Source organism: Echeneis naucrates, chromosome 20 (assembly GCF_900963305.1).
Source record: "Echeneis naucrates chromosome 20, fEcheNa1.1, whole genome shotgun sequence".
NCBI classification, from domain to species: domain Eukaryota; kingdom Metazoa; phylum Chordata; class Actinopteri; order Carangiformes; family Echeneidae; genus Echeneis; species Echeneis naucrates.
In genome coordinates this window covers 5,719,303-5,738,295 of record NC_042530.1, presented here as the reverse complement: position 1 = coordinate 5,738,295, position 18,993 = coordinate 5,719,303, and the positions used below count along the sequence as shown (strand labels likewise).

At 40.3% G+C, this 18,993-nt stretch overlaps 1 protein-coding gene across 1 annotated transcript in view; it reads right to left on the bottom strand.

The window, feature by feature from the left end:
* Positions 1 to 1,562: 1,562 nt before the first annotated feature.
* ptprn2 (protein tyrosine phosphatase receptor type N2) overlaps positions 1,563 to 18,993 on the bottom strand; it is a 109,029-nt gene continuing 91,598 nt past the window's right edge. Inside the window, exons 14-22 of the mRNA XM_029529336.1 lie at positions 17,762 to 17,909; positions 16,681 to 16,754; positions 13,159 to 13,236; positions 10,190 to 10,309; positions 9,143 to 9,309; positions 6,805 to 6,858; positions 5,715 to 5,779; positions 3,537 to 3,610; positions 1,563 to 1,643 (exon numbers count right to left, since the gene is read on the bottom strand). Coding sequence (XP_029385196.1) covers positions 1,572 to 1,643; positions 3,537 to 3,610; positions 5,715 to 5,779; positions 6,805 to 6,858; positions 9,143 to 9,309; positions 10,190 to 10,309; positions 13,159 to 13,236; positions 16,681 to 16,754; positions 17,762 to 17,909 — 852 coding nt within the window. The 3' untranslated portion in view covers positions 1,563 to 1,571. The remainder of the gene's footprint in view (positions 1,644 to 3,536; positions 3,611 to 5,714; positions 5,780 to 6,804; positions 6,859 to 9,142; positions 9,310 to 10,189; positions 10,310 to 13,158; positions 13,237 to 16,680; positions 16,755 to 17,761; positions 17,910 to 18,993) is intronic.

Below are 18,993 nucleotides of genomic sequence, written 5' to 3'. Positions count from 1 at the left end.
GCAGTAAATAATATGTGAACATGTTACTGTAACATTTATTTATTCTCCACTGGCTCAGCTGCTGAACCAAACATTTCATCCGTACAAAAACAGATGAAATGTTTGGTGGTACAGCTTTTCTTTGTGACTTGGTTCAGGCTCCCATTTGGCCTAATGCCTTCCACTGCGAAAAGCCACCCTCCGCCTGTTCATGTATGAGAAATGAAAACCAACACCACACAGCAGAGCAGTATAATCTGTTTGGATTTATTATCAATCTGAAAGTTACTTTTCACACAAAATATATAGTTATCATTCAGGCTCTCAGTATATATTTCAGATCACACTAAGAGGGATTTATTAGGTCATTCATTATCTATACATTGAGGGCATAATCTGTCATGTTGCACAAAATATCACAGTATACCATGATGAAGGGACAAACAAACTTACATTTCCAGTATAAGTTCTGCTTAAATATTTCACATTAGTTTGATGTAATTATGAGCTAGGATGACAGTATTTCTAAATAGAAGTAATAGCTATCTCAGTTGATAAACCTCACGTGTGATTAACAGTAACAGACACTCGATGGTGTAAAATGTAAAATTGACAAAATAAGGAGTAAAAAACTGCTGATATGTTGCGATAATAATGATCTGTGAGGCTTTTTTGAGAGTCAGAGCATCTGTGGTTCAATAAGAGAGAGAGAGAGATGTCTGGACCCAAAATGCAACAGTACACACACACTTCAACATCTGCACACGTGATGCTGAGTACATATATAGTAGTTGATTCAGATCACAGAGGAAGAGAAACGTGAGGAGTTTATTTCCAAAATGCTATATGTATCCAGGACATCAATTCATCTGGGGGATACATTATATTGAATATTGTGATTGTTACAGTCAAAATCTTATTTTACTTTACATATTATTAATCTAAAAGTATTATATTTGAGAGTTGCTACAATAAGTTGATTAATCAAGTTGTCAAATTTTTCTCTGAATCCAGCTTCTCAGATATACTCATTTTCTCTTTCTTTGCCATACATACAGCAAATTGAACATTAATGGCCAAATAATTAATCAACTTATGTGCAGCCCTCTGTTTTGAATGTGCAAATAGTCATTTTCTAAGCAACTGTAGCTCATTTTGGAACAAAAATCTTCACTTGACATCACGTAAACATCTCGTAAGTGGCACTAGAACGGTATGTTCAGGAACAACATCACAGTTATAGAGGACCAGGGATCATATTGACAGAAAGTCTCACAGTAGGAGTGCTGATCTAAGCCCCTCCATCAGATTAGATCAGGCCCGACTTGCCTACTCCGAATTTCTCAAACGACAAAAATATCAGACCGACAGCCAAACTCTGAGGCCAAATTTGTGAATATGGATCCAGGTGAGATATCTGGCACGACATTCATTAGTATACAGTATATATAGAGGTGAAGAGGAGGCGGAGACAAAAGAGAGAGAAACAAGGAGCAAGGAGAAGGAAGGGCAGAGAAAGATGCCAGTCTTGAGTGGGCAGAGGAAACTGGTGCTCAGCGAGCGAGAAGAAGGTAGGGGGGATTGCGATACCTTCACTGAGGAAGCGCTTTCAGGATGGCATTCACCTCTTCTGCCACGGCTGTCAACGCAAACTCAAACTGCTCCTGAGGAGGAGGGGCAAAGGATGTAGGGAGAGAAGGAAGAGGAGGAAGCAGAAAGTTTTAGTGCATAATAGCTGAGGAACGCCACTGCAGAGTGATTGGCAACTGCCGCCTCCTCTTCTTTCTCAATCTCCCATGACCCTGCCGGGGATACGTATGGCCGCAGACGTAAGGTGAAGGTGGAGCACTCGGAGCTTTCAATTCGGAGTGCACGCTTACTCCTGCACTGCCATCGATCCAGCCAGGTGTGTCTTAAAATGGAGCTTTTGAGTCAAGCTGTGTCTCAGCTCGCTGTGTGCGCGAGTGCATTTGTTTGTGAATCTGACTCATAGTTTTCCCTGTGGAGCGAAAAGGGGCTGATTGATGTTTGCCCCATGGCCCTGGTGTTTTTATATTCCTCTCCTCTCCCCAGGCTGCAGGCCACAGGGTCCTCTCACACAGAAAGGCTACGTAGGAGTTTGGAGGGAACAATCTTTAGATGTGTCAACACACAGCCTGCCTTAGTCTGGCCTGAGGATAGGCTAAATCAATACGTAGGAGTCACTGGTGGCCATGCCTTCCACTATGGAGTGAAGAGTGTCTGGAGTGTTCATGTTTTCTATTCTTATGTGTCTTCGGATGACGTGGTGCAGCCAGATAATATGTAAGAATCTGCATCACATTTATATGTGTCTATATCTAATCCCAAGTTTTGTGTATTGAAAAAAGGAGTTTTGTATGCGTTGTGCTGTTCACATTCACACCACTGGGGGGAGATCAATCTCTGCTTGACTGATCGGAGATGGACGGCTGGTGAGGGGGAGACAGTCAGACATGCTGTAATCACTGCATGTTGATTTCTGTCAAAATGAGTAACCGGGAAAAAAAAAGGAAATAAATTCTGCACTCCTTTTTTCTACTAGCTCCAAAAATAAAATGGCAACATCATAAAGGGTAAAAAAAAAACATAATTGGTTGTCCAATCCTTGAAACCTAACTCTGAATTTCATACCTCATTACAATCTAATTTCAGTGAAGCCCCAGCAAGAAGCCACAAAGCGGAATCAACAATATACCAATATAATTTCACTTAGACTTGTCAAAAAAGAAAACGAGCAAGTGCCTGAAAAAGCTTCTCTGTGCAGAGCAGAGCCGGGCTGTAAAAGCAGCATTAATGAACCACCTAAATGAACTGGATTCTGTTTGTAAGTAGCTTCAATAAATATTACAGCCGCTGCTGCATAAGGTTTGCCTTTACTATTATTATTATCGTTATCATTATTATTGTTCTTTCCAATTACGAGGGAGAAACAAAGGTACACTTCCCACCTGTTATTAGCATTATTATTTACACTATTTTCCAAAATGGTGTGAGGTTGAAGGCCTGCTGTGATATAAACTTCAGGATTTAAGCAGCTGCACAGGTTTGACAAGTGTGAAATCGAGAGGTAGTGTTTATGGATGGGAAATGAAAGCTAAAGACAATCTTAAAGAAAGTTTTTGATACTCAATTCTAAAAATATTTGATGGTCTTAGCCTCTCACAGGCAGGGGTGTGCAAGGGTATCCTTATTGTTGCATGTTTGACCTGTTTGTTTAAGTGGCAAATCTGAAAGTGGTTTACATTAATTTAATATACAAATACTTCTGTGATGAAGGATTGTGGTCAGTTTTACATTTCAAATCATCATCTCAGATAAATGTGGAACAGTGAGTTTTTATCTTCCAGGACAATGTTTTTCTAATACAGAGGCAGTTATCAATTACCACATCATTTCCCCCTGAACCTGTGCACATGCAGTAGACAATCGTCTTTTTCAATGACTGCCCCTCCTCCCTCCCTCCCGCCTTCCACTCCCCGAGCCCCCCTTGTTCTCCCATCTCCCCGACCTCTCTAACTCAAAGCCGGGGACCTTACCTTTGTCTGGACCATGCCAGCTCTCTGGTCTCTCAAGTGCTCCAGGGTAGCAGCAATATCAATCTCTTTAGCACCTGCAACAGACCGAAAATTGGACTGAGTTCAAAGCAGTGGAGTAATCCAGCTCACATCTGTCAATCTCTCTTTATACTGGGCTCCCTTTGGAACAGTGCAGCGATTGAAAATTATTACATTCATCCCTCGAAAGACTTGGATGAGAGCCACAGACTGTTTCTCGATAAAATATGCACAGGGATATTTTTGGGGTCTGGGAAATGTGCAATAATGCATTCAAAGGAAAAAAAAAAAAAAAAAAGCCAAAAACACCAAGCACTTGCTTCACTGTGAGAATCTTGTTAAAAAAACTGGTTTAGATTATGTCCAACTATGAAGTCTGCTCAGAGCTTTTTGATAAAACGATATCTGAGAGTGTGCGTGCGCATGCATGCATATGTGTGTCTGAGAATCAACAAACTCTAATTACTATGATTTATAGCCTCTGCAGAAACCATACTGATGATTAACCCATGAAACTGTTGTCTTCTTTCAACAGTGATCAGTGGCTGTTGAGTTGCATCAGTTTAGGCTGATGTTAATCTGGAAAATCTTATTCTATTTACAGATGCATGGATTTTGAGAAGGACACCAAAGGTGATGTGATAAAACCAGAAAAGGAGAGAGAGAGAGAAAGAATGATAGACAGAGAGACCCTCAAGTGATGCTTTTGAATGTGAAGCAGAGGAGGGAAGCAAAAGGGTAAAAAATTGATGTATGTGTGCGGGGGAGAGTAAGAGAGAGAGAGGGAGAGAGAGAAAAGGGGGATTTAATGCAGCTGGACTTGGTACTCAAAGTACTCCAGTGCTCCGACAAGACTTTCATGTTTCCGAAAGGCTGGATTCCAAAGTTAAGCTGAAGAGAGGCTCTCCGACCAAAGAAAAAAGCCTTGGAGAGTGAGATTATGTTCATTTTATACCTTTGGTTCTGAAGCAAGAAACAAAAGTTTAAAAAGAGACAGGGTGGCACCTTTCATCACTGAGGACAACTGCACGTACGTCACTCAACTACATGAACCTCCAGCAAGACGGGACAGTCTTATTACTGCTGTACGGACAGTGAAGGGAAGGTCTGCATCAGAGGGGGTTGTTGCCCCAAACTGTTCTGATGAGAAAGGAGCATGCAGAGTAGTAAGGGTAAAGGTCAGAGTTCAAAGGGCAAAGGGCAGGGGGGTGGGGGGGCAGGTTAAGTTATGGAGGCTATTAAAGTGACGTACGACTCTTTGGAAGAAGGCAGCTCCTGTGCTACAATAGCCATGGATAAGTTAGAGCATCTCAGACGAGCTTCATTCTCTCTCTTGTTTTTTTTTTTTGTGAGCCTGCAAACAAAATGATGTAACTGTTTATTCATGCAAATTGTGTTCATTCTTCTTGGGCTTCAACTCTTGCTTTGTTTGGTTTGGAGATTCTGCTGAAACTCCTTTTTTCCCTTGTAGCAGAAGTTTAGAGACAAAACTGTCTTTGAAGCTGTTTTACATAAAATGATGCAGCCATGACATGAAAATCCTTCTCAGGTAGATTTCCTTGCCTCCATCTTTTCTATTTATTGAGGATAATCTCTCTTGTAGATGTCAAAATGACTGTGATTTGAAATCAAATTGTGTTATCTGGCACCTGGACAGCCACGTTTTGACCATCAATATGAGAAAATGTGGGCTATATTCACTGAATATATGGTGCATATCGTGGATTGTGAAGAAGAAATCAATTATAAGGTAAAATAAATGCATTGTACCCATTTAATATTAAATATTGACACAAACCATTGGAGCAACATTTGAATGGATTTTTCCTTTAAACATTTCATTTCCATGCATGTCCTATCTAAATTCATGTAGCAATTGTGATGCAGGTCAATATGGTGTGACGGTGGCTTAAATAGATAATTACTAATGTGGGTGTAGGTTTCTTTTTCATTTTCTCTGTTTGTTCCTTTGTTCCTCTCCCTCCTCTCCTAGCAGCTCCCTCCATTTCTGCTTCTGTCTTCACTGCCTTTCCAGGCCTCAGAAAAGTCACCCTCTAATGCATCCCCAAGACCCTCTGTGGAAAATGAGAGGCTTTAGTGTTGCCAGGGCAACACTTGAACACAAGCAGAAAGAGAGAAAGGGAAGCCATTGATCGTTACCTTTAGCCATCCTATTGAGGACCATGTCAATCAGAATGTAAGTCCCACTCCTGCCAGCTCCATCACTGCAGAGAGTCGGAGAAAGAGGGAGAGTGAGATCATTAAGGTGGCAGAGTGAATCTCTGAGATGCTTTAATGTCAGAGTGTTTTTCTTCTAAGGAAACAAATTGCTCATTTACATCTGCATCTGCTGAGAGACTGTGAAGTATATTTAAGCACAAATGAAACTATGCCCACAGATACAGACTGCTCCCTCGACTTAAGACTTGATATGACAGATAAAATAAAATTCTTAAATAGTAGAGATCAATAATAATCCTTATTATTCCTATAAAAGCACCTGAGGAGATCTGAATATTTGATATTCCAATAAATGTGATTACGTTAAACCTTTGCACACCAAATCATGTGTGGTCTTGAGACTTGCTCGGCTATTGGGGAGAAGGGAATGGTTTCTGAGGCACACTGGGGACAAAGGCTTTTAAATGCATTCACCTCAGGAGCAGAGGAGAGGTTGAGAGGCCAGGGGCGGTTCGAGAACAGCTTTTGGAGAGCCTTGCTTTTCCATTACTCCAGAGATAGTCTTATGAAAAGCCTCCCTTTGTGCCCGCCGGCCATTCAGCAGCTCTGCATGTTAATTGCAAACAAGGCGTGCACATCGCTCTAATAAAGGCAAGGCCAATAAAACAGGAGAGCGGCCTGAGCACCACTGCTTCATTAATCCAGTGCTAGACACTCTGTCTGTACAGCTCCCTCTGAGGAAGAGTGGGCTGCCTCGCCCCATGCATGACTTAACAGGATGTGACTATTAAAAGTGGTCGGAGAGATACCTGGTGTTTAATACAAACCAATCAAGGCCGGTTGACTAACTCAACCAAATAGGAAAGGGAAGAGTCTTTGTACCACACCATTTCCATACGGAAACAGCCAGTGGAATAAACAGCGGCTCCAGCGTACCCAGATAGAGTAAATGGACTGAGCAGGTTTAAATAAACAGCCTCTCCTCTCCAACACACAGGCTACGATACACACTCTCTTTCCCAATTCAGCAGTTCAGCCACTGTCACAAGGTTCACACTGTTATACTTGCCTGCAGTGAACAATTATTGGGCACGATCGACCTCTGTAGCACTTGTTAACCTTTCTGGAATAAAAAAAAAAAAGAAAAAAAGAAAAAAAAAAAAGAAGATTGGATGTCATTGTTAGCTTAATAGCAAAATATGTCTTGAATGCACAGGCTGTTAAATTATACTCTGGAAATAGGATTGTACAGGATCAATTCTTTTCGCTGGGTAATAACAGTGAAAATTAAAGCAAATGTGACTCATGAGGGACTTGTGCGCTGTGGTCTGGATGAAATTAATGGCTGCAATAATCAAAGGAACAAACACAATCCTGAAAGATGCTCTCTCGCGTCAATCAATCAATTTAATTTGAGGATAGAGAGAGGGAGAGATCCGTGTCACACCACGTAAATAAATTGAGCATCATTTCAAACAGCATTATTGTGACATGTGGGTGATGGATGTGGTGGTGCGATGTTGTGATTGCCGACCGCCGACGCATTAACCCGGGCCAGTTATGAATGTTATACACCACAGGCACGGTGAAGGCCAACAAGCCTTTTCACACCCCGCTGTTGCCATGGAAACTGACTACACTGTGAGCTTCCACGTCCCTTGTTTTCCACCTTTCAACGACAAAAAGAAAAATGAATGTCTGAACATATCATGATGTGTGTAGTTTATCCATATTCATACGTGCTGCTTTTTCAGTCAGTAAAACAGAATATGGGGAAAACAATTTTATGTAACATAAATCGAATTTATCCATAAATTTTTACTATATATATATAGGATGCAGATTATGACTATACCTGATATTGTCATTACTTATGTTCCTTTTCATTACTTCTGAGATATATTTCCACGTTCCTGCGCAGATTTATCTTCAGTTTTTGTATTTTTCTATGTTGTTTTTGTGAATTGTTCTATGTTTTTGGACCTACAAGCACACCCATGAAGTGCATTTCTCACGTGTACTTGCATTTCAAAGCACAGGTGTGCTCCATTTGATGTTTTTGAGATTTCTTTTGAAAATACATTGAAAATAGCTATTCATTAAGTTTTTGGTTACCCCCCTCCCTCCCTTTTTTTAGGGGTCCTATTATTTCCTATTTTGAGTAAATTTTTTTCGATCAAAATGTGTTACATTGAAGGTATATTTTTTTACATTTTAATATATTTGAATTGCAAATATATCTGTAAAATCAGAATACGTCCTTGGTTAAACAGCATACAGAGATGGTTGGAGTTCCCATGCAAGCCAGAGGAAGGAGCAGTGAGAGGAGGAGGAGGGAGACAGAGAGTCAGGAGTGAGAGAAAGACAGTTTATGCACAGGCCTGGCTGAGGAGACACAGTTTCCAATGATCACTTTTGTGACTATGCAACTGGGCTCATATTACTAGCTGCAACATCACAAAAATGACACTGGCAACCGCAACATACTGAGTTGGCCGAAACCGTGAAAACCAAGAGTGTACTGTACTTCGTGTGTATCTCTGAATTACAATGAAATCAGAGAGCTTTAGTTTCCCAATAACCTACAGCGGCATTAATGGAGCAACATCAGGACAATCTAGTCATTTGGGAGATCTCCACAGCAAAAGAAAACTTATGTGTGTAATCATAATACAGCTCAAACCTGCACACCAACATCATAAATAAATAGATCTGCCTGCCAGCTACACCCAGTTTAATTTAAAAAAAAAAAAAAAAAAAAACAGCAGCAACTATGTCAGGAAAGGATGACATGATAACACTGCACATCCTCTTTTTTCCCCTCTCATCTGTATTCAAACCGGAGGGACAGACTTCCATCCACAAATCAGATGCATCTATTCTCATTTGGAGGGCTTTTCCTATCCCTCCTGGGTTTTCCCAGAGGAGCTATTGCTTCTCTTCTGTCAGAGCACATTATATGGAGAACAGAGTGAGGTTATTTAGTCACTAGCTTTCCCCCTCTCCCATGTTTTTAGTGAGACAGCTCTCATTTAATTGGGTGTTTGAATTAGGTAGGTTAGTTTTTTTTTTTTTTTTTTCCTTTTCTTTTCTTCCCAAGCCAAGCCAGGCAGTGCGGGTTTGTTAATTTGCTGCATCACATGTGCTGGAGGGAGGTGATGGAAATAGGCCCAGGATGAAAGGGATAGTACAGAAACACAGTCCTTATTAGAGCCATTCTCTAGGACACCAAAAGGCAGAGGGGTAAAAGGGAGTCGGACCAGAGCGGCGCTGACAGAATACAGAGTATAAGAGGAAGGTGATTAAGAACAAGCTCAGGATAAGGGGCCAGTTGTAAACGTGGAAATTTGTCGGAGAATCTACTCAGCTGCAGTATCTGAGGCCAACCGGCAGGATTTCCACTCTACCTGCGGAAGTCCAACAGCGTCCTGGCTGAGGTGGGGATCCCGCGGTCCATCCAGGACAGGAAGTGGAACTGAGTGACTGTGCGCGTCTCGTTGGTCTGCAGATTCTTCAGGTAGAAGCTCCGCACCAAGAAGTCCTCACACCAGATGTGCTCAGACACCAGGTTGACCTGGAGGTGCAAGAAATGACGCTCATAGCAGAAACCATGAAATTAAAGTGTATTCCTAATCCAGTAACCTTGGACTCAAGATGATGATTTAAAGAGTTTTTTTGACTGGTTGATTGGTCTGATAAGAAGGAAGGATTACAGCTATTAACACTTTATCAAATTTACTTTACATTTTTGCAAAAACTAGTCATCTACGATATCAACTGTACTGAGTTTGATCACTCTCTCATATCTCTCTAAATATGTGATCACATGGATTAAAACTGCGTGAGAAATAGATAAATATCACTTGTTTATTCTATTAGGCCAGTTTAAACCAGGTAGATATAGGAGAATATAGGATATGGGAGAATATTATGTGTATAAATAGATACAAATTATATCAGTATTGTTGAGATGTTTCTTATTTGTGAAGCGAGACAGCCAGGTTTTTCTTTCTATGTATCTATTTTTTTTTTTTTTTGAAAGCTACAAATAAATGGTTGTCTATTTCTTTCACTCAAGCTTTGCTGTCAGCATTACATTGTGTCCTCCTCACCCACTCTCTGCGCTACACGCTGCAGGTTTTAAGATACCTGTCTCTGACCACTCCTAGAAAAATTTGAATTTATTCGGTTTGGTCAACAGCAACGTGTCGTTGCAAAAACAGGATTCTTGTTACTTAACAGCTTCACAGGGACACTGGTTTCTCTGAAAACTGTTCGTTGTGAAGTCTTGCTGTGGCTGGTGATTTTTTTAATGTGATTTTGCAGTGCTGTGAGCACCACAAAAACATTTAAATTCACCTTGAGTGTACCGGGCTGGAGACAGACACACTTTCATAGCCAGACTGAACTGGAAAGGTTTGTAACTTGTGCGTAGCTTGTACTCATTGACATACCTCATATATGTGGTAGACATCAGATCCCTCGTCAGGCCAGTAGTGGTGACACTGCTTCACTCCGTTTTCCGACAGCGGGGTGAGCATGACGATGACGACACAGCCGCTCTCCCACACCATCTACAGATTAGAGATAACATTTCAGATGTCCGTGCCGACATATGACTGCACTGATGTGTAGCAGGACTTTTCAGCTAAAAGCAGCATATTTCACATTGGCATTATATGCCACCCTTGTATTAAAGTGAAATTGATTTCTTAATCTTGGTCCAGGAAGTATGAATAAATGCCGCCTCTCTGTGTGTGACAAACGTTGGGTTGAGCAGCAGGGGGGCGCGTCATGTGTCGCCTTCTCTCAATCGTATGAGTGAGATCACAACATCTACTGCGTTGCTGCTCTATTTCATCTTATCACAATCTAATGTGTCCTTGGGAAAAATGTAGGCCCACGACAGCCATTAGGAAAATGAGGAGGAAACACGGGTTTTATGATTGCTATAAAAACACAATGGCCCTGACTATACACTAATCACAAGCTTCTGCGATCCAGCCCAGTGGACACATTACACGCCAACTGTGCCAGGAAGTGATGAGATTAGGCAAGGTGATAATGTGAAGGAATATTATGTATTTAGTGCTTTAAGATTAGGAAATATTTGTGGGATGTGAGAAAAAAAGAAGCATTGCAATTTTACAATTTATCTAATAAAGAGTCCATAATTTGTGCTTTTTGGTTCTAGTTTTTTTTTATAACATACAATTTCTCTACACCATTAAAGTACAAGGAGGCTGAAAAACACTAAAGTGCTCTGTGAACTTTAGACTGCTGATTGGCCTTTTTTTTTTTTTTTTTTTTTTTTTGTTCATTGAATTCTGTGGAGGATCAAGCAGAAAAGCGAGGCCCAGCAGAGCTAAGGTAATAGCCATAGATAGAGGAGGGGAAGGAGGGGGAACGGATGAAGGAGTGAAGGATGAAGGGGTGGAGGAATGAAGAGTGGAGGATTAGAGCAGAGCTGCCTTTCAGAGCGCTGCCTGGGGCCAGTGTGGATTAGATAGGACAGAGCAAAAAGATTTGCCTCCTGCACAGTCCATTTGCATGAGAGAGCCAGTGTTTCCCCTGTTTGTTTATTTTTATTGGAGAGAAAGAGTTTTTTTTTTCTGCCCCGATCGAAGGTTAACTATTCTTGATAATTAATGGTTAGTATTCCCAGCCACACAACTGATGTTCACTGTGTCAACCAATCTGTGTCTAATTTTCTATTATTTTGTGCTTAATTGGCAAAGATTTACAGTTTATGGCTAAATAATCCATTTCATTAAGTAATAGATATGCATTTATTCACCTGGCACACAAAGAATTTGGCAGATACACAAACAAATAACCAAACAGACTAGGAGATAATTATCAAGTGTTTCAGTGGAGGCACTTTCACATTTACAAATTAAACACAGGAAACAGGGCACCTTTCCTATTTGAGGTGATGGAGTCAATTAAGGGTTGTTTTTTTTTTTTTAAGATAATAGAGACTTATTTTTCTTTGTAATTAATTTGGATGGCATGACGACAGAGCTTGTAAGCACATTTTGCTTTTGTGCTTGAAATTTGATTTAAACTGTATTGCCTTTGGTGTGCAGCAGCAAACCAACCCAGAGTGAACTTGGCTCCTCCACTTTTCCCCACTCACAAACTGGCTGTAACGTCTGTACTAACACGAAGTCAGCACTATCATAATGATACAAAATGAGTATCTGTTCAATACACGATGCAGGGAGCAGAGTGCAGGGCCAGCTGGTCTGCCGGGATTTATGCTTCACACTTCTACATCCTGGTCACGGCAAGCAGAGTTACTTCACCATATGGAGGTGATGGGCCCACTAATTACTACAGCGCTGTCCTATTAACGAATAAGAACGCCATTTGGCAACTATGCATCATTTAAAGCATACCTCTGCACCAGTCAACATGCTTTACAATAGCCTACACTCAGTGATTGATGATGACTACTCTGACATTTATGCACAAAGGAAGAAACACAAATAGCAGAGGAAATGCTAATATAAGCAAACATCAACATTAATTGTAAAAAATATCAGACTTTCTTGAGGAGACTTCCTTGACTACAATATGTTACTAAAGGCTGCAGGTCTGTAGTGTATGATCTAAACCTAACCCGGCTTTATTCATTTAATAGTAGCAGCCTTAGTTTGCGCTTCTCATGTATTACCATTTTCTATTTGTCACAGCGCTGCAACGTCTGTCACAATTATTCTTTATCTTCCATTTATTTGAGGGGTAATCATGCTTTACGTTTTGGCACTACACTTCCCACAACCCTTTGGGGGACATTAACAGAAAGTATAATGTTACCATTGAGCCAGCGAATCACACTATGGGCTACAATTTGAGCCTTAGTTTATAGTCTCAATTTGTTTACATTCTTGCAAATTGGCATCATTAAAAGCATGCAGAGTTAGCTATTGCGAGGTCCTGTTTTCAGTGTAGCTAAGGATGTAAGGGCAGCTAATCAGCAATTACAGAGATACTGATGCTTATAATGCTTATAATGTTACGGCATTTGAGCAAATAATGGAGTTACAAGAAGTGTCTTTATTGGATTTTTATGTATGATGAGAACAAAATATAAGGGTGCATGTGCAATTTTTTGATACTGATTGCAAGATGGATAATATTTGGCTTGTGTTTTACAAATTGAGTAAGGTATATACAAGTCTAAGTGTTTCTTTTTATAGACCAGATTTTTTTTTTTCATCTAAACATTTGGAAGCTTTCAAGATTTAAACCTTATCCTTTACTTTGTGAGTCAAATGATATTGTAATGCAAGAGAAAGAAATCCCACGAAACCATTTGGTGAGACCAAATTTAGATTTGCTCTTTTCAAACTCTCAGCGTTTCAGAAACAAAAAGGCAAAAAAGAAAAAGAAAGACAGACAGTGAATGGAGTTTTACCTGCCAGAGGTCTGCCACAGTGGAGGGAAGCGGACCCTGAGAGGCGATGTAAGTCGGGTTGCGAGGGTCATGGTCCATCTGGGAGAGAGGGAACAGAGTTTGAGGATCTGAGACTTTTGAGGAAAACATGACAATTTTCTTTTCTTTTTCTGTATCTTATCGTCTGCCATTCATTGATTCAACTGCCCCCCCCCCCCCTTTAAACTTTCCTTGTTGTCCCCGTCGCCCTCAGGATGTGTAAACTATACTGTTAGTTCACTCTGAATATCATACAGGCATAAACTAAATGCTGGACACAAATTTGAAGGACATGTTTTTCTCATTTAACAAATGTTAAGGATCAGTCGCTTTACACAATGCGTTTGCATAAAAAGACTGTAGAAGACCTTGCTGTCTATCTAGTAAAAGCAGCAGGCACAAATCTAACTTCCAACCCATTTAATTTAAAAATACACTTCATAACAGCTTTCAAATTCATTATCTCACTTTCTGATTACTGCTTCGGTTAAACCACGAACCACCTTCTCTGCAGTGTCTTCATACCAAAATGGTTTGTCAGAGACGTCATGAAATGGCTGTCAGAGCTCAATCTTTGTTCATGCTTTGACGCGTTTCTGCATAAAACATGTTATTGTGGTCGGACTTCAAAAGCCTGGAGGTGGCTGACATGATGGAGCTGAATGTTGAGATGGGACATAATGAAGGGTGGTGGGGGGGTGATTTGAGGGATTTGATTGAGGTGTGATTGAGTAGGTACTGGCTGGGTTACCCCCCCCCCAAAATCAATGACCGCATTTTATTGAGTGAATTTTTATGCACCCCCTCAAGGGCAAGATGCATCAGTGGAAAGATGTTGACATATTTTGTAGGAAGAGAAATGGGTTCATATGTAACAATGTATTAGGTACATTTAGTATTATAATGATGGATGGTGGTGTATTTTTGATCAAGTTAGGGTTAATTTAATGGGACTGATGATAAGTGGAGGAGATAGCCTCATATAAAGAAAAAGGCAGGAATGTTTTAAAAATTTTTAAGTGGGACTGCCGCATTTCTAAGAATATTAATTTTTCATTAAGTGACTTCTTCAGTGGATGCATTTAGTGAGGGAGAGATCTCTTGAGCAGAACATTAAGAAACACCAGTCTTAACTTAAGTAAGTCACAAGGTGGTTATTAATGGCTTTTTCCTTCATGAACTTGTTTTTTTAAGATTAGGAACAACTTCTCAAGGACACATAACATGAGCTGCGAAGATAAAGATCTACTCTGGTCCTCGACACTCAACCTTAAAAGGAAAATAATTATGGAGCATTTCTTCATAGCTTTGATATTACCATAATGCTTTCCTCTCCTGATGGTAAATAGCCTCAACAACAAAATTCATCCTTAATGCTGAGAGGAGCTGGTAAACCAAACACACAACTTGAGCTGAAGTGTGGTAATAAAAATCAATTCCTTTATTATTTATCTTGCGTCTGTAATTTTTCTTGACTATGTTGGCTTAAATGTACCAAAGTATTTCTCGTTTAACTCCACTTACAAAAAGTGATGTAAGTTCAATAAAATTGTCTAGCTGCTCTTCAAATGAATTTGTGTTTATCCACGTTTGCCTGTTAGTGTGTTATATCTAAATGATTACTCCGGGCAGGAGTGATACACAAATGCCTAAAAATACTCTTTCAATCTTTCAATATGCCTACAAAAACACTGGCTGAAATTTGAAAATCTGCCTGCCGTTCTGTTGAAGGACACATAAACGAAGGAGAAACAAGTGTCATTACCTCGTGTAAAACTTCAATTAGCCACAACCATGTTGTTCAATTCACTCCTTGCCTTTCTTGGTTGACGTGAGTTTGTTAAAGAAAAATAATGAAATAAATCTCCCACACAGAAATAAAAGGGTGGTGCCAAATGCTAGTGCTCACACTCCATTTGGCCAATCTCAAGGACACAGACATGCTGTAGCTGTGTGCTGACATCCCTGTTTGAATACTAAAATGAGAACATGAAAGAGTAGTCCTGCATTTCAGCTGTCCTCCCCTTGCCATTGTGGGAAGGAGATAGACTGCAACAAGAAGTGCTCCTTGGTACAATAGCTTATCTATTCCTGGAAAACTGTCTCAACTTTGAACACCTTGCTGGAGTCTGTTGATCCCGTGTTTCTACAAGATGGTGAGCTTGGGAACTAAATTGCTGGTTTAAGCTCCTCCCAGATAGTTTGAAAACAAAAAGCACAAAGTAGAGCTGGGAAATGGAAAAGCCACACACCATTTGACTTAAAAAAAAAACAACCCTCAAAAAACACACACACACACACACACACACACACACACAAAAACAAAAAACAAAACAAAAGCAATCCAATGCAAAGACAACCACGCTTTGACCACTGTGCATTCTTGTCAAACATCCCTCACACTAATGATGCTGTACATCTGGGAGCGCTTGTATCATTTGTGGTCAAGCATTAACTATTATCCAAGTCGTACCCCGTGTGTGTCACCCTTTGCTTTTCAGGGAGTTCAGCTCACCCCTTCCCTTTGCCTCCCTGACCTCAAATTCCAAGAAAGAAGCGACAGATTATTTACTCGTAGGCCACTGCCCCTGAAGCTAATGAGGAGGAAGAAGCTGCATTGACAGACATAATTATCACAGTTTTGCTGGGCTCAGTCAGGGGTCCCTTTTGTGGTGTAATTACTGTCCTTTCATCCGCACACCGCTGCATCTGCCATTACTTCACCCATCTTCAACATCCGTTTGTTTGTTTTGTTTTTTGTTTTTTTTTTTTTCAAACTGCACCAAACCTGTCTTGAATGAATTTTTGTAATTCTCCGATATTTTATTCGTGCTCTTCCTCCACTGACTGATTAACTTTATTATAAAAGTATTATATTAGAAGCCAAATGTTACACTACAGCTGTTTAAATGAAGTGAAAACTAAAAATGGAGGAATAAAGCGAGCATCTAAAAGTCTCCATTGTTTGTTTCTGAAGAGTAATAGACTTTTAGTGCAGCTGTGTGTATCGCCCTCATCTATCTCCTCAGAAATTTTGGCACTGTATTTGAAATGCATAGTTTCCTGTTCCCCTTTGATGGAATCCCTTTTCAGCAGCCGCAGGGGAAATCATGACTGGCAATATTTTGGGGAAAAATGCTAAAGAAACAAACAAAAAAGAAAAAAAACCTTTCTGGGGGATACATTTGTTTAGTCAAAAAAAAGGTATGATTTTTTTTATGTGTGTGAATAAAAAATAGTGTTATCTCCAGACGGTGGCCATTTTGAAAGAAGTGACAACAGCAACGTGACTCAAGAAAACGGACCAAATCCACCGAGTCCCTCAGCATTGAGAACAAAGCAAAGAGGAAAAAAAAGAACAATGTAGCTCGATGACACATCCTTTGAAACATCTTTTATCTCCAACTAAAACCCAACCACAACAGGTGCTCATGGTACAGAAAGGCTCCAGGGACAACAGACATTAGCCAAAATGCAGAGCCATAATGAATAAACAATACTCACTATTGGACTGGCATTGATGTAATCTGAGTTGCCGTGGTTGTTCTCTGCTTTCAAGGTGATCCTGGAGTGATCATCTGTAATGGAGATGCATATTTCACCAACACACATTTCCACTGTTTTTCCTCCCTGCACAATAACAACTGAATTTTGAGCAACAACAGAGGAATATGAAACTGTTAAGGCTGCAGGGACTGCAATTTCACCAGACTTTCATCATGCACACTCACTTTTCTGAGGTCCTGAATTGCTTCACTTTCGATAAGCAATGTTCCATGCAAAATAATAATAAATATTTCATCCAAAGAAGACTGTAGGTCGTGAGCCTTAAAATCTTCTTTCTCTTAAACTAGTTTAAGTATTGCAAGGTTCATATAATATGCTTTCAGGTGACTTAAACTCTATCTTTTACACATTTGCTTCAGATTAAAAAACATGAAAACTTGGCTCTAAATCTTAAGTATGAGATTTGACTGACAGTAACCAAGCAGCTCAGCACCTGCCATCAGACTCTGACTCATTACATTGTACTGCAGGAAAGAGCTAGTGAGTACTACAGTACAGAACAATGAAATGGATTACGGTTTTTGTAGAATTTAACCCAACCATTGGATTTTTTGGGACAGACAACACGGTGGTTGTCTTTCTCAGATAATAATTACAATTTGAAATTGCTCATTGTGGAAAACTATTTATAGATGACAAATAAATGATGTGTGACAAATGAAACACTATCTGATGACAGATGGATTTCACTGTGTATCTCTCCACAAAGCACACATAGCCATGATGACGATGTCTCTCTGTTAATTTCAGTGAGAAAACATCATTTTCTCACCACAGTGATGTCCAGTGACCTTTCAGTAAAATTCAGTTTAAGATACAATACTAATAATTTGATTGGAAATACATTCTCTACAGTGTTTTTTTGCTTGCTTTCATGAAGTGTAAGGCATCTGCTCACAGCCATATCAACAACACTGATCCATGCTGCATGATCGACCCTGTGTGGCACGAGACGTGTCAATGGTGGGAACATTTTCAAAAAAAAAAAAAACAAAACAAAACAGAAACAGGGACTCACATACGACCACAGCATCTGAGCGGTTCCTCTTGGAGTTCTGCTCGCCCTGACCCACGCTGCATGCGCCAGGCTCTGCCTGGTAGGAGCACAAGGCCTCCCACTCGCGCTCCAGGCGGTTCTTGTTCTTCAAGTGGTCCTCCATGTATGACTAGAGGACAACATGGACCACCTTAGCCAACATTTCATAGGACGAGCCAAATCTCTAACCTCTAATAAAATCTTATCTCTACACACAATTGTATTTTGTCAGAAACAAAAGACAGAGCAGGAGAAAAATAATTCACCCTTCCTTCATCAGAACTCGGTGATGGCAGGATGTTGTAATTTTTCTCCCATTGTGTTTCCTTAAGATGAGCCAACCAATAAATAAACCGAGGCAAAAACACTAAACCCCTGACCACAGCATCTCTCTTTTAAAACTGTGATGAGGTGTCACCGTATATTACTGTCTTAAGCTGCTGTGTAGCATAACAACTGGGTGAGGAGGAGGCTGTTGAAGATCTAGGTGTGGAAGGTGTGCTAATGTTTGTGTCTTTGTGTTTTTGTTCATGTGTGTTTGACCAAAGGGGGGTAAAAGAAAAATCACACACAATTAAGACTCCTGAAAGGTTTGTCTGCATTGGAAATACTTCAGGGGTGTTTCAATCACGTCCCTCACTGCTTGCACAGCCACTGATAAGATTGTCTGCATTTAAGCCCTCGCTTGGAGAAGACAAAATTGAATTCGCTAGAGAGACAAAGATGGAAAAAGAGTAGGGGGAGGGGTGAATGCTTTTGTGTGTATGTGTGTGTGTGTGTGTGTGTGTGTGAGAGCGTGTGTGTGCGTGCATGCTTTCTCCCAAACCAGGGCAAGTCTTTCGGAGCTTAGAGGCTGTAGCTGGCAAGATGATTCTTTCTTAGTGTTGTGTTGTGTTTCACTTTCTCTCCTGTATCATGGCTCCCCTCCTAACGGGGTTAAATGGTTTAGTCCGCTATTGTGTGGGGCAGAAGATTACAGACTCATAAACTGATGTCAGGGATCAGCTGGCTAATACAATGAAAGTGATACCCAGATGTGCTGCGTTTTTATCCCATATTAAAGGCAGGATAGGTAGACTGAGCAGAGAGGTGACATTCCATTGTTACATCCGACTTATTCACTCCTCTCTCAAAAAGGAAATCCAAGTCTTTGCAGAATATATACACTTCCTACCAAGATGGTAATCACAAATAAGCTTGTCCAACATAATAGG